The sequence below is a fragment of the Larus michahellis genome, chromosome 9 (genome assembly GCF_964199755.1).
Source record: "Larus michahellis chromosome 9, bLarMic1.1, whole genome shotgun sequence".
NCBI classification, from domain to species: Eukaryota; Metazoa; Chordata; class Aves; order Charadriiformes; family Laridae; genus Larus; species Larus michahellis.
The window spans coordinates 9,328,266-9,347,891 of record NC_133904.1 but is presented as its reverse complement, the minus strand read 5'-3'; the positions used below and the strand labels follow the sequence as shown (position 1 = coordinate 9,347,891).

Here is a 19,626-nt window from a genome sequence, read left to right as displayed (position 1 = left end):
AAGCAAAATCATCACTGATAAGCACACCATTCCCCCTTCTCTCGGCAGAGGGAAACAGCCAGCTTTCCTGTAACAAACAGTGCTTCCAGGAAACAAATTCCATTGAAAACCATCTAGCCCCTTAAAGCCAGGAAACAAACTTCTGCAGTGCCATGCCTGGTTTCAGGATGACCTCACTCTGTCTTCATAGCTCTCTGCTTCCTCTATATTCCATCCCATTCACAGGGGGGTGACTTCCCCAATATCCTGCCATGCACAGATTGCTATCCTAAGGGAAAGAACAGTCATTCCAAGATAACGCACCATTTTAGCCCCTTGTAGGCTACATCTCAGGCGCTGAATCACAGCACCTGCTGTCTTCATGGGGTTAGAATGCAAGCACATCTCTCACAGATAATTAGTCACTATTTAATGAGTGACTCAGTTTGGTAAAGAGTAGTCTTGACCTATCATCTCCAGTTATTACATCCGAGTTGTAGCTCTCACGGGAAGCTTCCCCAGCCAGTCCTCTCTGGCCCACGGCAAGTTTGCAGAAAAGGACAATGAAGTTACTCCATCAGCACCTGCTTACCCAGCAGCAGGCAGGGGCAGATACGCCAAACCATTCGAGACCTACAAAGAGGGAGAATCAAACTCCTCTCCTTCCCTGTTGCCACCTAAGTTTTCTTTCCCCCTCCTCTATTTGGCATTTGTCAAGTATTTTTTAGCAATTTACTCATTAATCTGTCAGAGTTAACATGCTTGTTGTTTTCTCGCTAAGCTGTGGCAAACAGGATGCAACTAACAGAGGGATCCAGCTAGTATCAGGACAAGATACACAGCAGGAGCATGCAGCTTGTTTTCTACCCATTCCTGTCCAGCATCCTTCTTCCTGCAGCCCCAACCCCTCACCCATCACTTGGGCTAAAGACAGATTTCTGATTAAGTGACACAATGAAAATTCACATCAGTTTATTTTACAAGAAAACTGTTGAAAAGCGACAATTCTCCCTCTTTACCTATAGAATTGAACCTTCTCCACAGAACTCAGCTACCACACGCAGAAGTGCCAGGAAGACCGAGCTAGGCTTTGAATGGACGGAGAGATGCTGCATTTGAAGGACCACTCAAAGTTTTTTTTAAACTTATTTCCACTGTCATTTGCTTGCATCCAGTCTCCCACCAATACAAGACAGCTCCAGTCCAGCACCAAATACAAGGTCCATGTTAAAAAGGATGTTGTACAGCTGGGATAATGCAGTTTCCCATATTGTTCTGGCTCCAAACTTCAGCTAAGCAGCTTTTTCCGTGAGTAAGTCCTGCTAAGGGAACGCTTCCTGGAAGCCATGATGTGGAATGGAGACAGCTCCTGGTTGGCAGCAATATGGAAGGCATCGGATTCCTCTTCTATAAAATAGGAAGAATAAATTAAAGACACAGTTTGCCAGTTTACTAGTGACTCCAAGAAGCCAAATACCAACTGGAAACACAAGAACAGTAAGCTCCACTTCCTGCTAAGCTACTCTTTCTTCATTGCTACCTCCCCTCCCTTCCAAACTTCCCAGTTCATGCCAAGTTTCTTGGAAGTGCATGAGATGGAGACACTGAATACAGAAGTGGCAGATACAACCACAGGCTTTCTTCCCAAAGACCAATCCCTAGCACAGTTTGCTTTTGTTCTCATTTAGTGGCAGGCAAACGGAGAGCACGCCCAGTCTGCTCGAGCCCAGCCTTTCCTTACAGCACAGGTGGGTACCTTGAACACGTTTTCTCCGAGATGGCGGTGTCTGTCCCTGGCACAGCAGTGGAGACCGGGTCAGTGCTAGAAGGCTGCTAGCAGAGAGCGTGCCCTTCACTGGTGGAGTTGAGCCTGGAAAAGCAGAGTGAGATGCTGCAGCAAACTGACCACTCCAGAGCACTTTTAGGTAAGTCTCATACACAGCCTTTATTCCACCTCCAAACTTCCATCAGTACAAGCGATACTTTGAGGTTATCTGAAACGAACTCTAGGCTGGCACAGTGGGTTTCTAGCAGCAAGAAAGGTAAACGGCAGTCTGGAATTAGCTCTTAGTGCATTTAATTTTCTTAGGTGGTTTAGTAGAAAAGCATTTCACTCGTATTAAACATAGTTACTCTTCAGTTAACTCCTGTGTCCTGGAAGAAAACTGTTATAACCATGATGGTCTGTAAATACAAAAATAAGGTCTGTAGGAACAGCAAGTCTCTTACAGAACCAGCTTAAGGCTAAATACTGCTATTTCGTGTCCTGAATATGGACTAATGTTGCTTTGAAGTTTGCCCATTTTTCTTACTGATCCCTGTTGAATGGATAAGACTGCCTCTGTATAGAAACCTTTCAAGAGGAAAGGGACACTGAAGCTTAATACTTCAGGGCATGCAATGACTATAGAACATCTGCCATAGTGCCCTGTAACATGTAATTTCTAGAACAATACTGGATTAAGTATTTGAAATTCACAAGGCCTTGGATACAGAGCTGAACCAGCCTGTTTCACCAAGGTCAGCTCAATCATCTGTACCCACAGCAAAAGCTAAGAGGTAGTTTAACATTAAATACCTACTGAGACAAAATTACCGCAAACAAGGAAATAATTTCTGACATGCACTTTCAATGGGCCCACCACCACAGGCAGACAGAAGAATCAGAGCATCAATAATACCAACATCAGCAGGACTAACCCCGCAAGACTCCAGCCTACAGTGAAGCAGCCAAGCTTTAGACTTAAGACAGTTGGCTTCAGTGCTGGATGCTGGGCAGGAACAGCTAGCAACATCCAACACAAACCCAAATAAATCACCAGTTGAATGCAATTGGGATCCTCCTTCCCCAAGTTCTCAAATTTTCATTCCTCCAGCCTCCTGCTCTTTCCCACTTCTCTGATCTCTCTCCCATCATTAATACACCGTTGATGAACTAACATCCAGTCTGACTCTCCACATAATTAACTTCCATGTCACTTACAACCTACTCTCCCCCTCCACCTCATTCTCCCTCAGATAGTTAGACAGAAAACAATTGTGTTCTTGTTTTTGTCTACCCCACATTTTTAAGCATCTCTGAATTTCAATGGAGCATCAGTCATGCCACTTAATTACCTGACAAAAGGAAGACATCGTCATCCCCTACACAACTGTGCTGCTCAGGAGTTATGAGCGCACATGCTTGTGGTTTCTCAGGAAGTACAGAGTCCGTCCTTGATTTGCTTCTGTTGTCCTCATCTGTGGAAAAGCCACCAAGATCTAAGTCGCACCTATCAATGCAAGATCTCTTGACATCATGATTCTCTTCTTTTTCTGGCGACACACACATAATGACCCGCTTCCGAGATTTCAAGCCAAAAGATCCCGTGGCAGAGTCCTCATCAGCCCTGGGTTCAGAGTCACTAGGAGATGCCTGATCCTGGAGCCTGTAAATCCCTTCCAGCTCGAACTCCCCAAGAGCATTTGTGACTTTGCTGCTGCAATGCTCCAAGATCTTCATCTCTCCTTCTCTGCCTGTTGACATTCTCTTCTGTTCAGCATTCTTCTCACTTTGACCACAGCTAGCGTTAGCAGTGCTGCCTGCCGCTCTCTTTCTCCGAGGCCAATCGTTAATAGCATCAGGGGTAGTCTTCCCCTTCTGCTTTGGGGAAGGCGTCCAGGGAACTCCTGCTTCTAAGGGAGACGGGGAGGTGGCATTAGAGGCACAACTTGTTGGGGTGTATGACTGGCATATGTAGGTCTGTCCTCCACCTTTCCCAGGTGTACTGTGGAAAGAGCGAAAGCAGGATGGTGAAACACAGGCAGATGCTTGTTTTCCCGGGTGCTTGCTACACCAGGTCATAGCAAGATCACCAAAGGGGCTTTCTCCTCCCTTGGGTTTGCTGCCACTTGCTTCAGGTTGAACTTCCAGTGACGAGCAAGAACCAATTTTCTTAATGCGAAGTTTGGGCAGGCCTGAAGCTTGCATTTCAAGTTCAACTTCGTAAGTCGGTGGGCTAGCAGAAGGCAGTTTGCAACGACTTTTAGGAGTAGAGAACTTGGCTAAAAGTTGCGGATTTCCCATCCGTGCTGCAGCTTCCCGCTGCCTCCTGTCTGCAGTGCAGCGTAAAGAATAGGCAGGAGCAGACTTTGGCATAGGAGGTGAAGCATTCAGGGCAAGTCTGGAGCATCTCTTAAGACTTGGAACCTTCAGCCCCGTATATTCTTTCAGCAGGGTTCTTGGTTCCAAGTCATCACTAACTGTTCGAGAACCACTTAGGAAGGACTCACAGGTGTTTGCACTGGAGTTCCCCTCCTTAACCAATTGCTCACACTCTGTCTCAGCATTCTGTGCATGCACCTGCCCTCCAGCAGAAGACTTTGGAGACAAGTGCTTTTCCAAGGTTTCTAAGTTCTCTTTTGGAGAAAACTTTTGAGATGCTACATCCATCTGTTTATTTTTCTCGAATACAGAGGTATTTTCAGTAACTTGGGACTGACGGGGATGGAGTCTTTCTACAGAGGAGATACCACTGTTATCATGACGATTGTCCTTATTTTTAGAAGGTGTTGCACATGCAGATGTGAGGTTCTGTCCTCCAGAATTTGGTTCACGTTTGGCCTGCCTGGGTGTGTGAAGCAGAGACCTCTGCGAAGTGCCAGTAATACCTGGAGATTTTTGAAAAGATGGATCAGATGCGTCAAGTTCCCAGTCAGAGTCCCCAGCCTGCACGTGGGAAGGAGAGCAGATTGCCACAGTGTTCGTGGAACTTTCAGGGAGAGGAGAACTGAAGGGAGGCTCTAGCCTCACAGCGAGCGGCGACAGTTCTGCACTCAGTGGGCTGGTACATGGTTTTGAACCTGGATCTCCAGGTTTCCTGGGAGTACTTTTAGTTGCTTGAGATAACAGATCTGACTGCACCTGGATTTCCTTTGGGAGGACTTGCCTCCAAGTACCAACTGGAGATGCTAACTCTGAGTGGTATCTCAAGGAACGTCTTGGAGTTTGCAGTTCTGTAAAACTTCTTTCCTGGATGGCAGAGGGGGAAGAAGCAGCTGGATTTGAGTCTGCCAGAGGTAGTAATGAGCCACTGAGCACTGAGAACCCTTCATGTTCTGGTATTTGTAAGCCAGCCTCTTTGCAAGGAGGTGAAAGTCTTTCTGCTAGAGAACAATCCTTAGAAGTTGCTTCTAGTAAGTGAACCCTCTTACTTTCAGTTAACGCAGATGATGACCTGACCCTTTGTACAGGATGAGAAAAGTACTTTCCCAAACACTTAGCTGCAGTCTGCTTAGCAACTGGACTTTTGCCAGGAGTCTTCTCTAGCTTCTGTGGTGTCCTGTGGAGAATGCGAGGTGATCTCCTTGGTAGCTTACTGGCAGAATTCAGTGGCTTCTGGGCAAATTTATTAGGTGTTTTTCTAGGAGTCTGCAGGGGGAAAAAAAAAAAAAAATAAAGAATCATGCTTGTTCTATTCCCCGCAATATTACCTACCCCACTTGATATTTACTTCTCAAGAGTTAGAACACAAAAAACATTTGATTAGACTTAACAGAAACACTAGATGTAAGATGTATAGGTCTCACTAAACATGAAGAGAAAAAGGGTATGGAAAGAAAGAGGTAAGTGTTTCTACCTGACAGGCAGTCAGCTCGTCTAAGTGTGAGGAATCTTTTCTTGTTCTCCGCCTTCCAGGTGAATGCTTCACTGCAGGACTACACATGTCAATGACTGCACCAAAGAAAAACCTCTTGGGAGTCTGGACAGTGGGGGTGTCTGAATGCCACTTAATGCCTATAAAGTAGAACAGTACAATTCAACTAACACCAAGTAACCTGCCATGAACAATTGTCTCAATCACTTCAGATGTATGGACAAGTAGCATACAAAGCCTATAGCCCTGGCATGTTCTTTTCTAGCCAAGTGTTAAAGCTTCACCAGAATTATTGTTATTTCCCAATATGAAACTAATATCCATCTGTAGAAAGTGTGCTCTAGCGAGAAAAAAAAAGAGTACAAAATAGCTCAGCCTCTTATTCTATTTATAGCTTGTAACTTAAGAAAGTTCTGGTTCATGACTAAGGATTCTAGCAAGTACAATATAAAGAACTAAATGTCACCATTTATAGCTGATAATCCTACTGAGCCAGCGAAGAAGATCCCATCAGTCATTGCTTTATGCTGCCAGAGTAGACTAAATGTAAGTTTTAGGATTTCTGTCCCATATTTTAAAAGGATTTCACTGCATTTAAGGAATGCAGACTGACAATCAGTGGTATTCTGTTAGATAGGCCTGACTAGCTTCTTAAGTTGGCAGCGTATTCATCATAGAAATAACTGCCTTACCATCCTCCAGATTCCCAATTCAAAAATAATTACTGGGGATGAATTTCTGTCTACAGAAGATATCACATGATAGCTCTTAGCTTCTTACAGTCTCTCATAGAGCCAAATCAAATCGAACTTAGAGCTATCCATGCCAGCTTTTCAGATCAGCAATATCAGCTTGCTCAAATCCCATTCAGTACCTTCTACATCCTGCAGCGTACAGCTCTCCTCTTGTCCCTGATGGACTCGCTGTGAATTTTGTGAGCGGGGTTGTGTAGTGGAATAGAAAACATCAGAGCAGGTCCTATTCAGAGACAGCTGTTTGATGCGTGGGCTTCTTCTCAAACCTGCTTCTGAAAAGGTAAGGATATTGGAGATTGAGCCTTCTTTCTCCCTCAACAAGGGGGACATCTTCAGGACCAGTTTGTAACTAAAAAGAACACACTTTAAAAAGAAACTTCCATACAGCTAACCATCTCATGCAGGGAGCCATGCATGTGAAGAAGAAAGCTTCAACTTGGCAATTTTGAATAGCAATGCACACATATCTCCTTCCAAATCATGATGCCCCCTTCTCTCTCATCCCTTTCTAGCAATTATATGGAAAGGAATGACAGAAAAGCCATGTTCAGTTCAAGTTACATCCAGGTTAAATTCTTGGTTAATTCTCCTGTACTTTTACTAGTGATTTCATCTCCCTGCTTGCCCAAACGTGTTCTTTCTTCTTCCCTCCTGGGGATAGGAAACAGCAGTCGCCAACATAACAGAGACACTCCAGAGAGCCAGGTGGCTATCTGTTACAGCAGAAATCAGAGTAGCACTAGGGTCACAGCACAACACGTTGAAGTTACATTGAAATAAAATCCTACGTGTGCTGGTTTGACAATAACTAAAGCAGCTCAAAATCTTGTTCATTCTCAAAGTCCTTCACGAATTTTCATTTAAAAGAGTTACTATCTACCTTTCTTAACTTCTACTATACAGGGTTGTCAAAGCAGTGAGCAGCAAGTGGTTCTATCAGAGGAGGCTGTGCTCCACCAAAAGAATAGCACAATAGTTTTGTACCAACTACTCATGAATTAACCTAAATTGAAGCATGCTCTTACGAGCTACAACACAGCAAAGCCACCTGTAATCAAAAACCAGTGCTTACCATTTATGGCCTTCTCTGGAGATTCTTCTACAACACCAGTGTCACAACCTGGATCTGAAGACCTTGAGAAACAGCAGACGTTTTGGACTTAGTATACTGGTCACATTTACAAAAACACAACTTACCACATAGACTGAAAAGCAGTACTCTATTCTACAATAATATATTGCTTTGTAGGGTAGCTCTAAGTGAGCAATTAGTAAGCACTTTGCCTCCTATTAACATAGGACTGAGTATGGATAACTGTCTAGCTGTATAGTTCCACATGGAAGTAAATGCTAAATTTCAGCCTGGAGTCCATGGAATACAGCACATGCCTTTTCTTCAGAAGCCCCTGAAACAGCAGCTGAACCTAAACAGAAGTTAGCTGCAGGAATTAAAGCAACCTGACTTACACAATGAAGCAAGCAGTGTTTCCCCCCACTCAGACAATGGAACTTAGCCTCCAGTTGTTTTCTTACTGCCTGAGGTGAAGATGACACTTCGACCACAAAGAAGATATCTGGTTCTTGTGCTTACAGCCATTAATTAGAACATCCAATACTTACTGAAGACATTCAGAAAGAGCTTACTCACCGGCCTTTGATCTGCTTATGTAGTAGTCTCCTAGAGACCTGCTTATGCAATGGTGTTTCTGCAACTCTCTTGGTCAGTAACTTGCGATGATCTAAAAATCAAGAAATATAACATCACACAATTAAAAAGCAGTTAAATAAATACATACAATTTTGTATAGGATTCAGTTTAAGAATGACAGGCGATATAGAATCATTGTGCATCAGTCTCCCAGCACTCATAAGCTATCGTCCTTTCGAGTCCAGTGTCTACACTTCCTTCCCACTCCCTCAATATTACTAGTAGTACCGTGTCAGACACAATCGATCTACTGAGACAATTTTCATTCTTCATCTTTCATTCACAGATCCCTTTTTAACCAAGCATTTTAACATTAGTTTTCTTAATGAGATGTAGAGTTCAGTAAGATAGGCTTCAGTTTCGATACCATCCTATTCACCCTCCAAACACCACAGCAATGATCTAAAATATTTTCTCCATCATTAAAAACATCATAACTAATTGTTTCACAGAACTGAGGATGCAAAAATAGGAATTTTAGTAAAAGCTCTTCCACAACAATCCTGCATATGCAAGTCATGTCCTACCTTTAGCGTCTTCATCGGTACATTTGTATCTTAGACCTTCCACAGCAGATACTGACTGGCTTCTAGGCATCTTCTTCATCGACCTTTTTGATGGTGAAAGTATCTCTTCATTGAAGAGGTTCCTCCTTACCTTTGTAACCTCTATGAGGCAAGACAAAGCAAGAAATTATCAGATTGAAAGGAAAAAAGGAGTAGCGGAGGGCGTGAGAGAAAAAGAAAAAAATCACAGGAGATAATTTTATCAGTCCACTAGAGATGGGAACATCACATACCAGTGTAGAAAAATAATTTTTTAGAGGCCACAAAGCATTAAAAAGTTGTTTTTCTGCTACGGGAACACATCCTCCTCTAAATCCATCCTGGACTTCTCTTACAAATTTCCATTATTTGCATTATTCCAGCAATAAGCTACAAGCAGATGCCACAGCAGAAAAAGCAGCAAGTCAGTCCCAGATGGAGCAACATTAAGTGAGCTACTAAGTGAAGCAGGAGTTCACTTGTGTCCTCATTTTCTTTTCGGGACAGAGAAGACAGAAATAATTGCAAGACTGAAGGAAGAATGGAAAGGTTTTCTTTTCAGGATATATGATCTAAGTTTTCTGCATGTGAGCACACACACAACGCAGTGATTTCTCCTCAAAGTTTTTGCAGAATTCAGCAGAACTTCCATCAGATTTCCAGCCTGCTTTAGCATAATTTCATCGTAGCTCACTAAAATTTACAGGGAGAACACATGCTGAAGACGCACCTTTCCATGGAAAAGCTACAAGTCAACATACCTTGCACTGCTGCTTTCTGCAAAGGCACCTGTTGGGACTTCTCAGCAGCAAGGTGAGAACGCAAGTTCTCCTGAAACAAAAAAAAAAAAAAATCAGCCTCACTGACAGTTTAATGTTATGGTTTTTAACTATTACAAATATTAACTGTAACCTCTGAACCACACATTATTTCAATTTCTCCTTCAAAACAATTTTGATCTCTGTATAGCTGATAGAGGGCACACTTACTAAGTAAATACAGAGCAAGAGTTTTTGCACTCAGGTGTCACTTCATAACATTGCTGCACCCCTGCAGAAGCAATCCACACACAATCCATTTAGAAGAGTTTTACCTTTCTGTTGGGATTCTTGGCTATCTTGGGAATCTCAATTTGACGCAGGTTCTGTGATGCTTCTGTCATGCTCCTGTGTCTGGCTAATACATTATTCCTTTAGAAAGTATACAAAAAACCAAAATAAGAGCAGAAGTATAGGTATCAACCTAATGACAGTTAAACTCAAGTTTGACTCTAGAGATAGGAAGTCTTTACCTAAATTCAGACTGCATATTGTGTTGGTACCTCACTTACGTTACAATACTGGAAGATGATTTGCAATATAAATAGCTATACGTAACTTTAAGGTTGGTATTAAAACTCATTTCACAATTTGCTAAAAAGCACACAGGATCCCCAACATACAGGTCTACAGTAAATCGCAGTTTTAACTTTAACAACATGAGGTCACCTCCTGCACAGGTAGAACATCCTCTTCCTCTCATGGAAGATGCTCATTAACTCTACTTGTGCATATGACAAACACGTACAGAATCAAGATTACACTTTCATAGAGTCAACAATGACAAGTTAAAAATGAAAAATGGGAGCCCTTAGTATTTCTGTCTCCAGCTTGTAAGGCTATTAGCAGCTGCCAGCTTGCCCCAACTAACTATCCAGCAATAGAAAAAAGATGACTGAGCTGTAGATTAAACAACTCCTCAGCCACCACTGAGGCTGCAATTTGGGATTTTTAGGCTGCCTCCTATTTGGAATTGTTACCGTCTCTTTTTGGCAGATCTGGTGCGCAGCTCCTCCAGCTGATCACTCTCAGTGCGTTGGCAAACAGCGCTGGGGGTTAAGGCAGATGATAAAGATGGCGGAAGGCTTGGAGATTTGCTATCCAGAGTCACAGAATCATCACTGAAGAAGTCTGAAGGCAGAACAGATGCCAGCTTTGGGGGTATTTGTGTACCAAGACCATAGTAAATATCTCCAAGTGTCTTCGGTATAGAATTCATATACCTAGAGCATCAGAGAGAACCAACATAAAATATAATCACCCACAAAACTGTCAGTGTTTCAATCCCAAGGTTTGAACTAAATCTTTGTTCTTAAATGTCAATCAAAAAAACAACTGAAAAACAACTGGTTTTTTTTTCCTATTAGTTTACTTGCTTAACAGCTACTTTTTCTTTAATCAAGATATAAGCGCAACAAACAGAACACGTCTAAGCTTCTGAAAATTACAAAGATGCAGTAAACCAAAGCTGCAGATTGCTGTTTACTCAAAGACAACATTCAACCAAAACCACAGTCCTCAGTTAACACTTAAGTCATCCTAAAGAACTTACAATTCTAATATTTCCTCTAGAAACTTTGTAAGATACCCTGGGTCTTCAGTCAGACACAAAATACGCAGCATATCTGTCATCTGGAAGAGAAAGTCAGGTGGGAAAACTGATTAAGCTGTGACAGTTGCAACACCAGATTTTTTTTTAGCAAGGCATATAGTATGTTACGGTAAAATCAAGGGAAAGCTACAGGTTCCGGGTCTGCATTTCTAGTGCCATCCAGAAACCCAGCGTGGTCTACAATTTACTTGCCTCTTCTAACAGCTCCTCCATTTCATCAGTGTTGCTCTGCAGTGAAGGGCACTGAAGACATAACTCAAGGCGCAAAAATACCTGAAGTTGGCACCTAAGAAAACAAGTAACCATTCACTGCCTTTTTTCTGGTGGAAACAGCATATTTACTGCAAAAAGTATGTGCAAAAAAGTTATGGGAGAGGAAGTGACTCCTTTTGACAGCATGATTTGGTTAGCATTTCATTTTGGTGGCAAGGGAGATGCCTCATTTCAGATCTAAGCTGCAATGCTTATCGCACAGACTATTTATATTTGCATTTAATGAAATGTTTTTACTGTGACCAGAGATTCTCCTTGGAACATTTACCCCCATCTAAATATTTTTCCACTTGTACAAAAAAAGCCACCATTAAAAATTGCTAACCAACTCCACAGTATCTCAGAAGCTGAAGTAAACAGAGTGTCTCATACTCTCTGACTTTAGTCTCCTTCTGCAAGCCATGCTGTTGTCTCAGCATTTTGCTGGTCTTCAGGAGATGATTTCTGACTCTTTCCACACAGGCCACCTGCAGAGACACATAGTTACAGCAAAAACTTAAAGTTTGTTCCTTGTCTGCACAACAGTTCTCCCCCCACGCTCCTCCCCCCACTCTCTTGACCCATTCTTTTGGGAATAGCTCAATTTTTTTCCTTCTCCTTCAAGGAAAATAATCCTCTTTTTCTTTCAGTAGCAAAGTCATGATGACATCAGACACAGAAGAACTTATAGCTTGAAATCACAGAGAAAGTTACTTATGTGCAGCTTCAGGCCCTTCTTCAGTAACTACAGATACATATTTCACAATATTTTTTCAGTTACTCAGAAGTTTACCAATTTTGGTTTCAGTGAGTTACTTTAAGTCTATACATAGTGTTAAAAATTATAAGAAATACTGTGAACTACTTCTCTTTCCTGGAGAAGCAGTAGGCTTAGATTTACCATGTAGAGCAAATTAAGAAGATGCACCTTTTTTCAAATGCGGTTTGCAATAATGTATTTTTTAAAATACTGTCTTTGAATAAGTGAAATCAGAATTCAGAATGAGGTCAATGTAAAGGAAAGAGAGACATCTGAAGCAATCTTTACCAAAGGCAGAAACTGATAACTGAACTGGATTTTCCTACATTCTTTACAACTACCTACAGTTTTTCACTATTGAGTCAGCACAGATAGTAGTAGTTAGTGGTTGTGATTTTGACTACCTGCAACCATGCATAAAAATTTCAGGTAAGATGAAGAAAGGGTAGCCTGAAATAGTAAAAGCTTTAATTTCCAGATCAGCAACAACCCTGCCCACGTACCTCTTTCTCTTTGGCATCTTGTGCTTTCAAGAACCTTTTAATGGCCACGATCATATTCTGGGCACATGCAGATGAAAGAATTCCGTTGGCAACAGCCTTCTGGTAGCTTGCCATTAGATGGGACTGCAGTTCCTCCTCGGTTTTCAAGTCTGCAAGGGAAATGTTTTAAGTTAACTAAATGCTTGTTCACCATAGCTTCCTGATAAAACACTCATTCCAGCTGAAGAGGGGAACAGAGGAAGGCATCAAAAGAGATTTTCTCCAGCAAAGATGCATCCAGACCACAGAACAGTAACAGAAGCAGTAGCAGGTCCAGACCCATAACAAATTATAAGCTTAGTTCCAAGTAGGTCAGGAAGCTTTCAAGTTACTGCAGCAGTCAAGAAATTCCCTTTACTTCTACCTAATTAGTAAATAGGGTGCTTCCCTCTACTTTTGGTTAAAAAAAAAAAAAAAAAAAGAGTTCCTCATTGCCTTTTTCAGGTGGAGACAAGGCAGAAAACTAACACCAGGAGTATTTGTAACACTAGGTTATAAACATTTATAGAAACTAACTGGGAGAAGGGTGGAAAAAAATAACCAGTCTGCACCAAGCTGAAGATACAGAAACCCAAGCATTGATCTGCTCCCTAGCACCCAATACTCCTTTATTATTCTTCCCTCTTAATTCCATAAGAATCCCCTATGACCTACAAGTATCAGGACTGATAACACACACCTATTGATATTTTAAGTGCCTTTTCTTTTTCTTCAGCCTTTTCATCCAATCTTTTTCCTGAAAGCTTCTGTGGAACCTTCTCATTCACTGTTGGTGGCACACCATCAGGTTGAAACTTCTGAGCTTTTACATTCAGTCTTGCTACATTGAGCATCTGCAGGGATCTGGACATGGTCTTCATCTTCTGCCTGACTGGAGTTCGGGGAACCCCACCTGCAACGCCACAAAAAGGGAGTTCTACCATCAGACACACTGGGGCAGGAACTCCACACAAAGTAGAGCATAATTCTGAATCCCATATTACTGTCAAGTGAGATTAGTAACCTTCTAGTGGAAAAGATAGCCCAAAATGTTTGTATTTCTCCATGAAATAAATGTACAGGAAGCATAGTAGGCAGCTACTTCTCTAAGTAAAAAGCATGTGAAAACTGTTGCTCTGCATAAGAGCTTATATAGTATAATCAGAAGTTACATATATAGGAAGCAATCTTACATCACAGAAATAGAAAGAGCTGACAGACCAAGACTTGGGGATACATCAGGTCAGGGTATATGCAACTGTAGTTAGTATACTGAAACGCAGTGATTAAACTCTTCTAGAGGAAAGTGTTTTATTTCTCCAAATCAGAAAAAAATTGAGAGGTTGAATATTTGCTAGTAGTTGGAACGGTTTCTATTTCAACACCTACTGAAACTGCAGAGGTCTGCATGCTGCTTTTTAACGGTTTTGTTAGTCACTGTGCAGCCTTGAATTAAAGAGTCATTCAGGTTGTACTAAAGGACAGTCCTAATATTAATATGTAAATGATGCTGTCTCTAAACAAAAAAATCTAAAGCGTGCCACTGACACAGGAGAGCGCAGATCTCTACGGCTGATGCATTAAAAAGGCCTGCTGAGAAGTCTTTATCATCTTTAATTGACAACATGCACATATAATCCCAAAGTATACATACGTCTTTTTTTGTTATTTCCTGGTCCAGCTGCAGCAGATGTTTCACTGAATTTTCTCTGGTACAGCTCAGAGAGACTTTCTGAGAGTTCTACTTCAGATTGGTCTGCATTATCCTTCCCATTCGCACAAGGAACCTGCAGGAGTCTACATAAAAGAGCCATTCGCTATCATTATCAAGAAAGATGGGTGTGGGAGACACATCTCTTGTCCCCAGTGGACAGGAATCAGGTTTTTCTAGGTGCCAGCCCACAGCATTATAGTGCAAGTAACACATGCTAGTACTCTTCCAATGCCTGCTCCCCAAAACTCTTATTTAAAAGATTCAAAAAACCAAACTACCTTCTTAAAAGGGTCACGCCAAGCTGGAAACAGGCATAACAAGAGTTGCCTGATGTACAATGGATATGCCACTGACTCATGCCACAAAACTACATGAGTAGGTTTGTGCTAAGCTATCCTGCATTAGGCTTTTTGTTTGTTTGTTTCACTAAGCAAACTCTTTGAAGAAAGCGGGCTTACTCGTTCCTACTAAATTACCAGCTGTGATAACATAACCATTGTCTTCAGTATCTTGCACTGAGTCTTATCATACCAGAAGAATAGCTGAAGTCTGACATCTCCCCAAGTAGCTTAGGCCATTTTAAGTCACCTATATCACTCCTGAAACTATCAATATCATAATCCACGCAAACTGCTACCCAAGCCTCCTGTTCCCAGCTCCTTTTGTCTATACACCAAGACATAATGAAGCAAAAGCACACAGTAAACTGAGTACAGAAATAAAAGCACTAAGAGGAGCATTTAATTCTAGAACTCTGAGCAATGCTGCAGCCATGCTCCCTTAACAGGAAGCAGAAACCTTTGATTATTACTTAGAGACATGTTTCAGAAAAATACCTGAACGACTCCATCAGATCTGAACTTGCTCCACAAGCATTCGATGAAGGATACCACACTTCAAGCACTGAAGGATGCCAGCCCCCTGTCTGGGATAGTTCCCGTTGGACCCACTCTGGCATAGGAGTTTCTTCTTCTGCAAGCAGACACACAAAAACAAAAATTAGAAGGAAACTAAATGAAGTGGCAGAAGGTCCCAGCCTTCACAGAGAGTCTAAAGCAGAGGTTTCCAAACTTCTGCTCCTGGAGGGGCAATTTAATAGCCAATGTGTCAAGAAGGGAGGCTCATAGGAAGGCTCACTGTAACACAAAACAGGCGAGGTAAAAGCAGCCTCCGTGCAGCCACACCCAAAGGCTTTACTGGCCAGGGATGCCTTATGTGACACATTCGAGGAAACCTCCTTCTAAAAACTTGTCCCCAAGTACAAGTAGCTATGCTTTATCTACAAGTCAATGGAAACTAATGCTCTGTCAATAAAACAGAAAGGTACACCAGTGCAGATTTCTGTACCACAAGACCTGAGCCACAGAAGACAAAAAATTAACAAGTTCCAAAAAATGAGAGACTCCTCACTGGGGAAACCATTAGCTTTATGTTTTTCCACTCCAAATCAGATCTAGAGGTGATCAAAAGATGTCAAGTTCTGCATTTCCTGACACCTACCCGTACTCTCCAGAGAATCTTCCACCAATGTGTTCATTTTACTCAACACACTGTTCACAACTTCTGGGAGGTGAAGAGCATGGTCTTGGGAAGAGTTCTCCACTACAGCTCCTTCAAGATTGCATCGCTGAATTTCAGCGGTCTTCTCAGTACCAAGTATAGTCAGGACTGCAGTGCTCTCAGAAAGTGGTGATAAAACAGCGGTGCAGGGGCACCAAGTTTTAGATAAAGATACCTCAGCAACCTACATTAAAAAAAAGATAAAAGTTTACGTTATCTAGAAATACAGAGACCTAAGGAGTACAGACACTTTACAAACAAGTATAGATTTACATGATCTTCTAAAGAATGCTCTGAATTTAGCTCCAAATGAGCAACTTACAGTGCAACAAATACCACTATTATTGTCTTCACAACACAATACAGCATTACCCCTTTTGTCACAGCTCATTGCAGAATAGATATTAGTTTAAGGCAAAGAAAAGATTTACCATGTGCAGTTCTTCAGTCACTAGACTCCTTAACAGCTGATGAAACAGTGACCTGTTATGTTCGGCCTGCTCAGCCTGCGAGCTCTGCAGTATCCAGCTCTCTGTGAAAAAGCATCCAGCCTGCATCAAGCTCCAACCCGTCAGGCTGCCTTTCAGGAAGATGTTGACTGGACAATGCAGTTGTCTTTGGCTCATGGCTAGGGGTTCCAGGACCACAGCACAGCTTTCCTGCTTCTTTCCTCCTGGGCAAAAACAAGATAAAGCACAAGCCCTAAAGCTTGTAAAACAGTTTTTTCATCTAGATGAAGAGACAACTTCAATGCCAGAAAAATAAATTCAGACATTAAACTGGGAATAGTTCTACCATAGGTATATTGCGGAACTGATCTTCCCAAGCTCTCATGAAGGAGCTAAGCGCACAAAGGGACCTCTAAAGAGACAACACGCATTTCACGTTGCTTTAAAGCTAATCTACTTTCTTTTGAAGGGACTTTTTATTTGTGTTCTTAGTTTAGCCAAATCGAATCTGAGACAAAGCATGTAGAAGAAAAGGGTGTACATCTATATAAGGTGGGACCAGCAAAGAGCTCTTCAGGCATCCAAACTTCTGGAAGCATGGAAAACTGAAGAGACTAAATCAGAAATATGGGCTAATAGCTCTTGTATCAGAGGAACTAGAGCACATGCAGGACTTTTTTTTTGTTTAAACTTAGGCTCTTAGGCATGAGAGATCACAGTTATTACTACACGCACTTATTTCTCTTTCTTTCCTTTTTTTTTTTTCTTTTATTACCAGGCATGCTGAGAAACATTGTTCCTTCTTGCTGGGGGAATACTGCTTGAAATACGGAGGACTTCGAGAACAAGCAGTTCAAAGTCGCGTCCAACGGCAAAAGCACAGTCCAAGGCACATTCTGTGGCACTGTGGAACTCGAGTCTCCAAGAAAGCCATGAGCAAGATCTGCCCTGTGGGGACTCAAACATTGCACTAGGGTTTCAGATGGCAAAATGGTGCCTCCTGTCCGACGGATCAATTCAAACATTGTCCAGTATCCAAGATGATCTGGGGATTCAATCAGCTGAAATAAAGTAACAGAGAAGTCTTGAGTTAATGTTGGCAGTGAGATAACCTCAATCCAAACAAATAGAGACTGCATGTTTTTAGAAAACTTGGCATAAGAAACACATACAGATCATCTTAACACAGTGCTTTCCAAGTGTTTTTATGGAGTCTATTAACCTTATTAGGAACCCAATAAAGAAGATGCTATTCCCACTGAATTAATCTTCAAGCACATATCCAGACACCTGAGGTTTCAGATTTCTTATTTGCAATTCTGAATAGCTGTAACTCCCACCTAACTCAAGGTGGACGTTGACATCCCATCAATAAACACTGTACAGGTATATTTAATTGCTGATATACCTCAGTCTCCACGCGGATGACTACCATTCCAGTTTTCAGTCTCTTGCTGGACAAGATTACATATCAGTAACTGAAAAACTTTCCCCACCACCCAAAGACCACAGCATAAAACTGCTCTCCCTTTTTATACAGGAGGGTAGCGTAGAAAATGTCCCGCTAGAACTCGCGGCTAAAAGCAGCGCGGTATAATCTCATTACCTGGGACCACTCGGCAGTGTCCACCCAGAACAGCGTGATCTTCTGGTCCGCGATCAGCTCCTGGACGCTCTTGGGCAGGAGTTTCTCCGCCAGCTCCTGAGCCGTGGGCGGCTCATGAGAGGAGGAAGGGACGTCGCTCCCCGACACGAACTGCCGCAGCTCCCTCCGCGAGTGGGGGCAAGGGGAGAAGAGGAAGACGGCGTTCACAAAGCCCTCTGGGGGCGCCTGGCTCTCCGGGGGTTCTCCGGCGGCCAGCCCAGTCCTCCGGCTCCTGCGGAGCGGCTTGGCTGGCGACGCGATTTCCGGGCGGTCCCACTGGAAGTCAAGGAGCGTCTCCTTCAGGCCATTGTGGGTGAGGGCGGCGCGGGGAGCTGGCCCGGGCAGGACGACGGCGGCGAGTCCCCGCGCCCCGAACCGCTCCGCCAGCTCCTCCTCGAAACGGGCCCAGGCGCGGGGTCCCGGCGGGCGGAATCCGCCGCCCCGCGAGGCCCCGCCGCGGCCCCCGAGGGAGTCGAAGAACCTGAAGGCCCAGCGGAGGCGGGGCAGGCCGAAGCGGCAGCCGAGGTGGTTGAGGAGCCGCAGGGCGCCGCGCTGCAGCCGCTCGCGCCGCCCCGGGCTGGCCGTGTCCAGCAGGAACACCACACTGTGGGAGCACGACATGGCGCCCACCCTCACGACGACCCGACGGCAACGGCCGCCGCCCGCCAGCCCCCTCAGGCCGCGCCCGCCGCCATCGCTCGGTACAACTGCTGGCGCCTTCGCCTTCCCGCGCCCTCATTGGCTGCCGCCGATTGCCCGCCCCCTCCAGCGCTCGCTCCCCATTGGGCCGCGGCGTGGCGCGCCTGCGCACTGTGGCGCCCGCGCTGGCAGTGGGCGGGGGAGCGGCCCCGGCCGTTCGAGCAGCGCTCCGCGCTGATTGGCCGGGAGGGCGGCGTGCGTGCGTGCGTGCGTGCGTGCGTGAGGGGGAGGGTGCCCCATTCCATTGGCGAAGGGCCCGTGACGAAATGAGAGGGCGAGGCCAGCGCCCGCCGCGCGCCCATTGGCCGCCGCCGCCGCCAATTTAAAATTGAAAGCCGGCGGGGGCTTGGCGCGTGATCGTGGCGTCACTGCTTTCTTCTCCCTTCTCATTGGGTGAGCGTCATGATGTCACCGACGTGACATCAGAAGGCAGGGCGAGCGGCCGCAGGCGCTCCCGTTCTACCTGTCAACCAGCTCCTCTGCGGCCCCGTCACCCATCAGGTGGCCAAGCCCAGCAAAGGGACAGGGCAGAGGCAGGAGCCTGATGGCTGCCAGGCAGGTCCTCCAGGCCCTGGGGGGAGATGTCACCCCAGGGTTTTTCCTCCTCCCTGAGCCTCCCCTGAGGACAACACAGTAAACCCAGGGCCCATAGGGGTGAGAAGGTGTAGGGTTGGGGCACCTGATGTATGAGGAGGTGGAGGATAAAGACCTTGGGTTGTCATCAACCACCTTGTCCCTGAGCATCACCTCCCTCTGGGTCTCGGAGCACACCTTCCCCTGTGGGTGTTGGCAGCCAGGGTGTGATCCAAGCGTGGGTGGACTGCATGAGGTAAGAGGGAGGAGGAAGCCCTGCAGACCAGAGGCGCCCAGATGTCCACGCCACCCTTCTCTCCAGAGCTTGAATGCCCCAGCCTAAACCAGTGTCACCAGCAGCCAGTCGTATTTATAAAGCAACAAAGACAAGCGGGCAATA

General features: G+C 44.2%; 1 protein-coding gene across 1 annotated transcript; it reads right to left on the bottom strand.

Moving 5' to 3' along the window:
- Positions 1-923: 923 nt before the first annotated feature.
- Positions 924-18,704, bottom strand: TICRR (TOPBP1 interacting checkpoint and replication regulator). The gene is made up of 22 exons (XM_074601375.1): positions 17,916-18,704; positions 17,085-17,370; positions 16,292-16,533; positions 15,801-16,044; positions 15,137-15,272; positions 14,241-14,383; positions 13,287-13,499; positions 12,569-12,717; positions 11,699-11,793; positions 11,246-11,339; positions 10,994-11,073; positions 10,422-10,664; positions 9,717-9,813; positions 9,385-9,454; positions 8,606-8,746; positions 8,019-8,109; positions 7,443-7,504; positions 6,490-6,642; positions 5,598-5,755; positions 3,097-5,389; positions 1,736-1,849; positions 924-1,386 (listed from the first exon to the last, which is right to left on the bottom strand). The coding sequence occupies exons 1-22, from the start codon at positions 18,573-18,575 to the stop codon at positions 1,268-1,270; spliced, it is 5,883 nt and encodes a 1,960-aa protein (XP_074457476.1). The 5' UTR covers positions 18,576-18,704; the 3' UTR covers positions 924-1,267.
- Between the last annotated feature and the right edge of the window lie 922 nt (positions 18,705-19,626).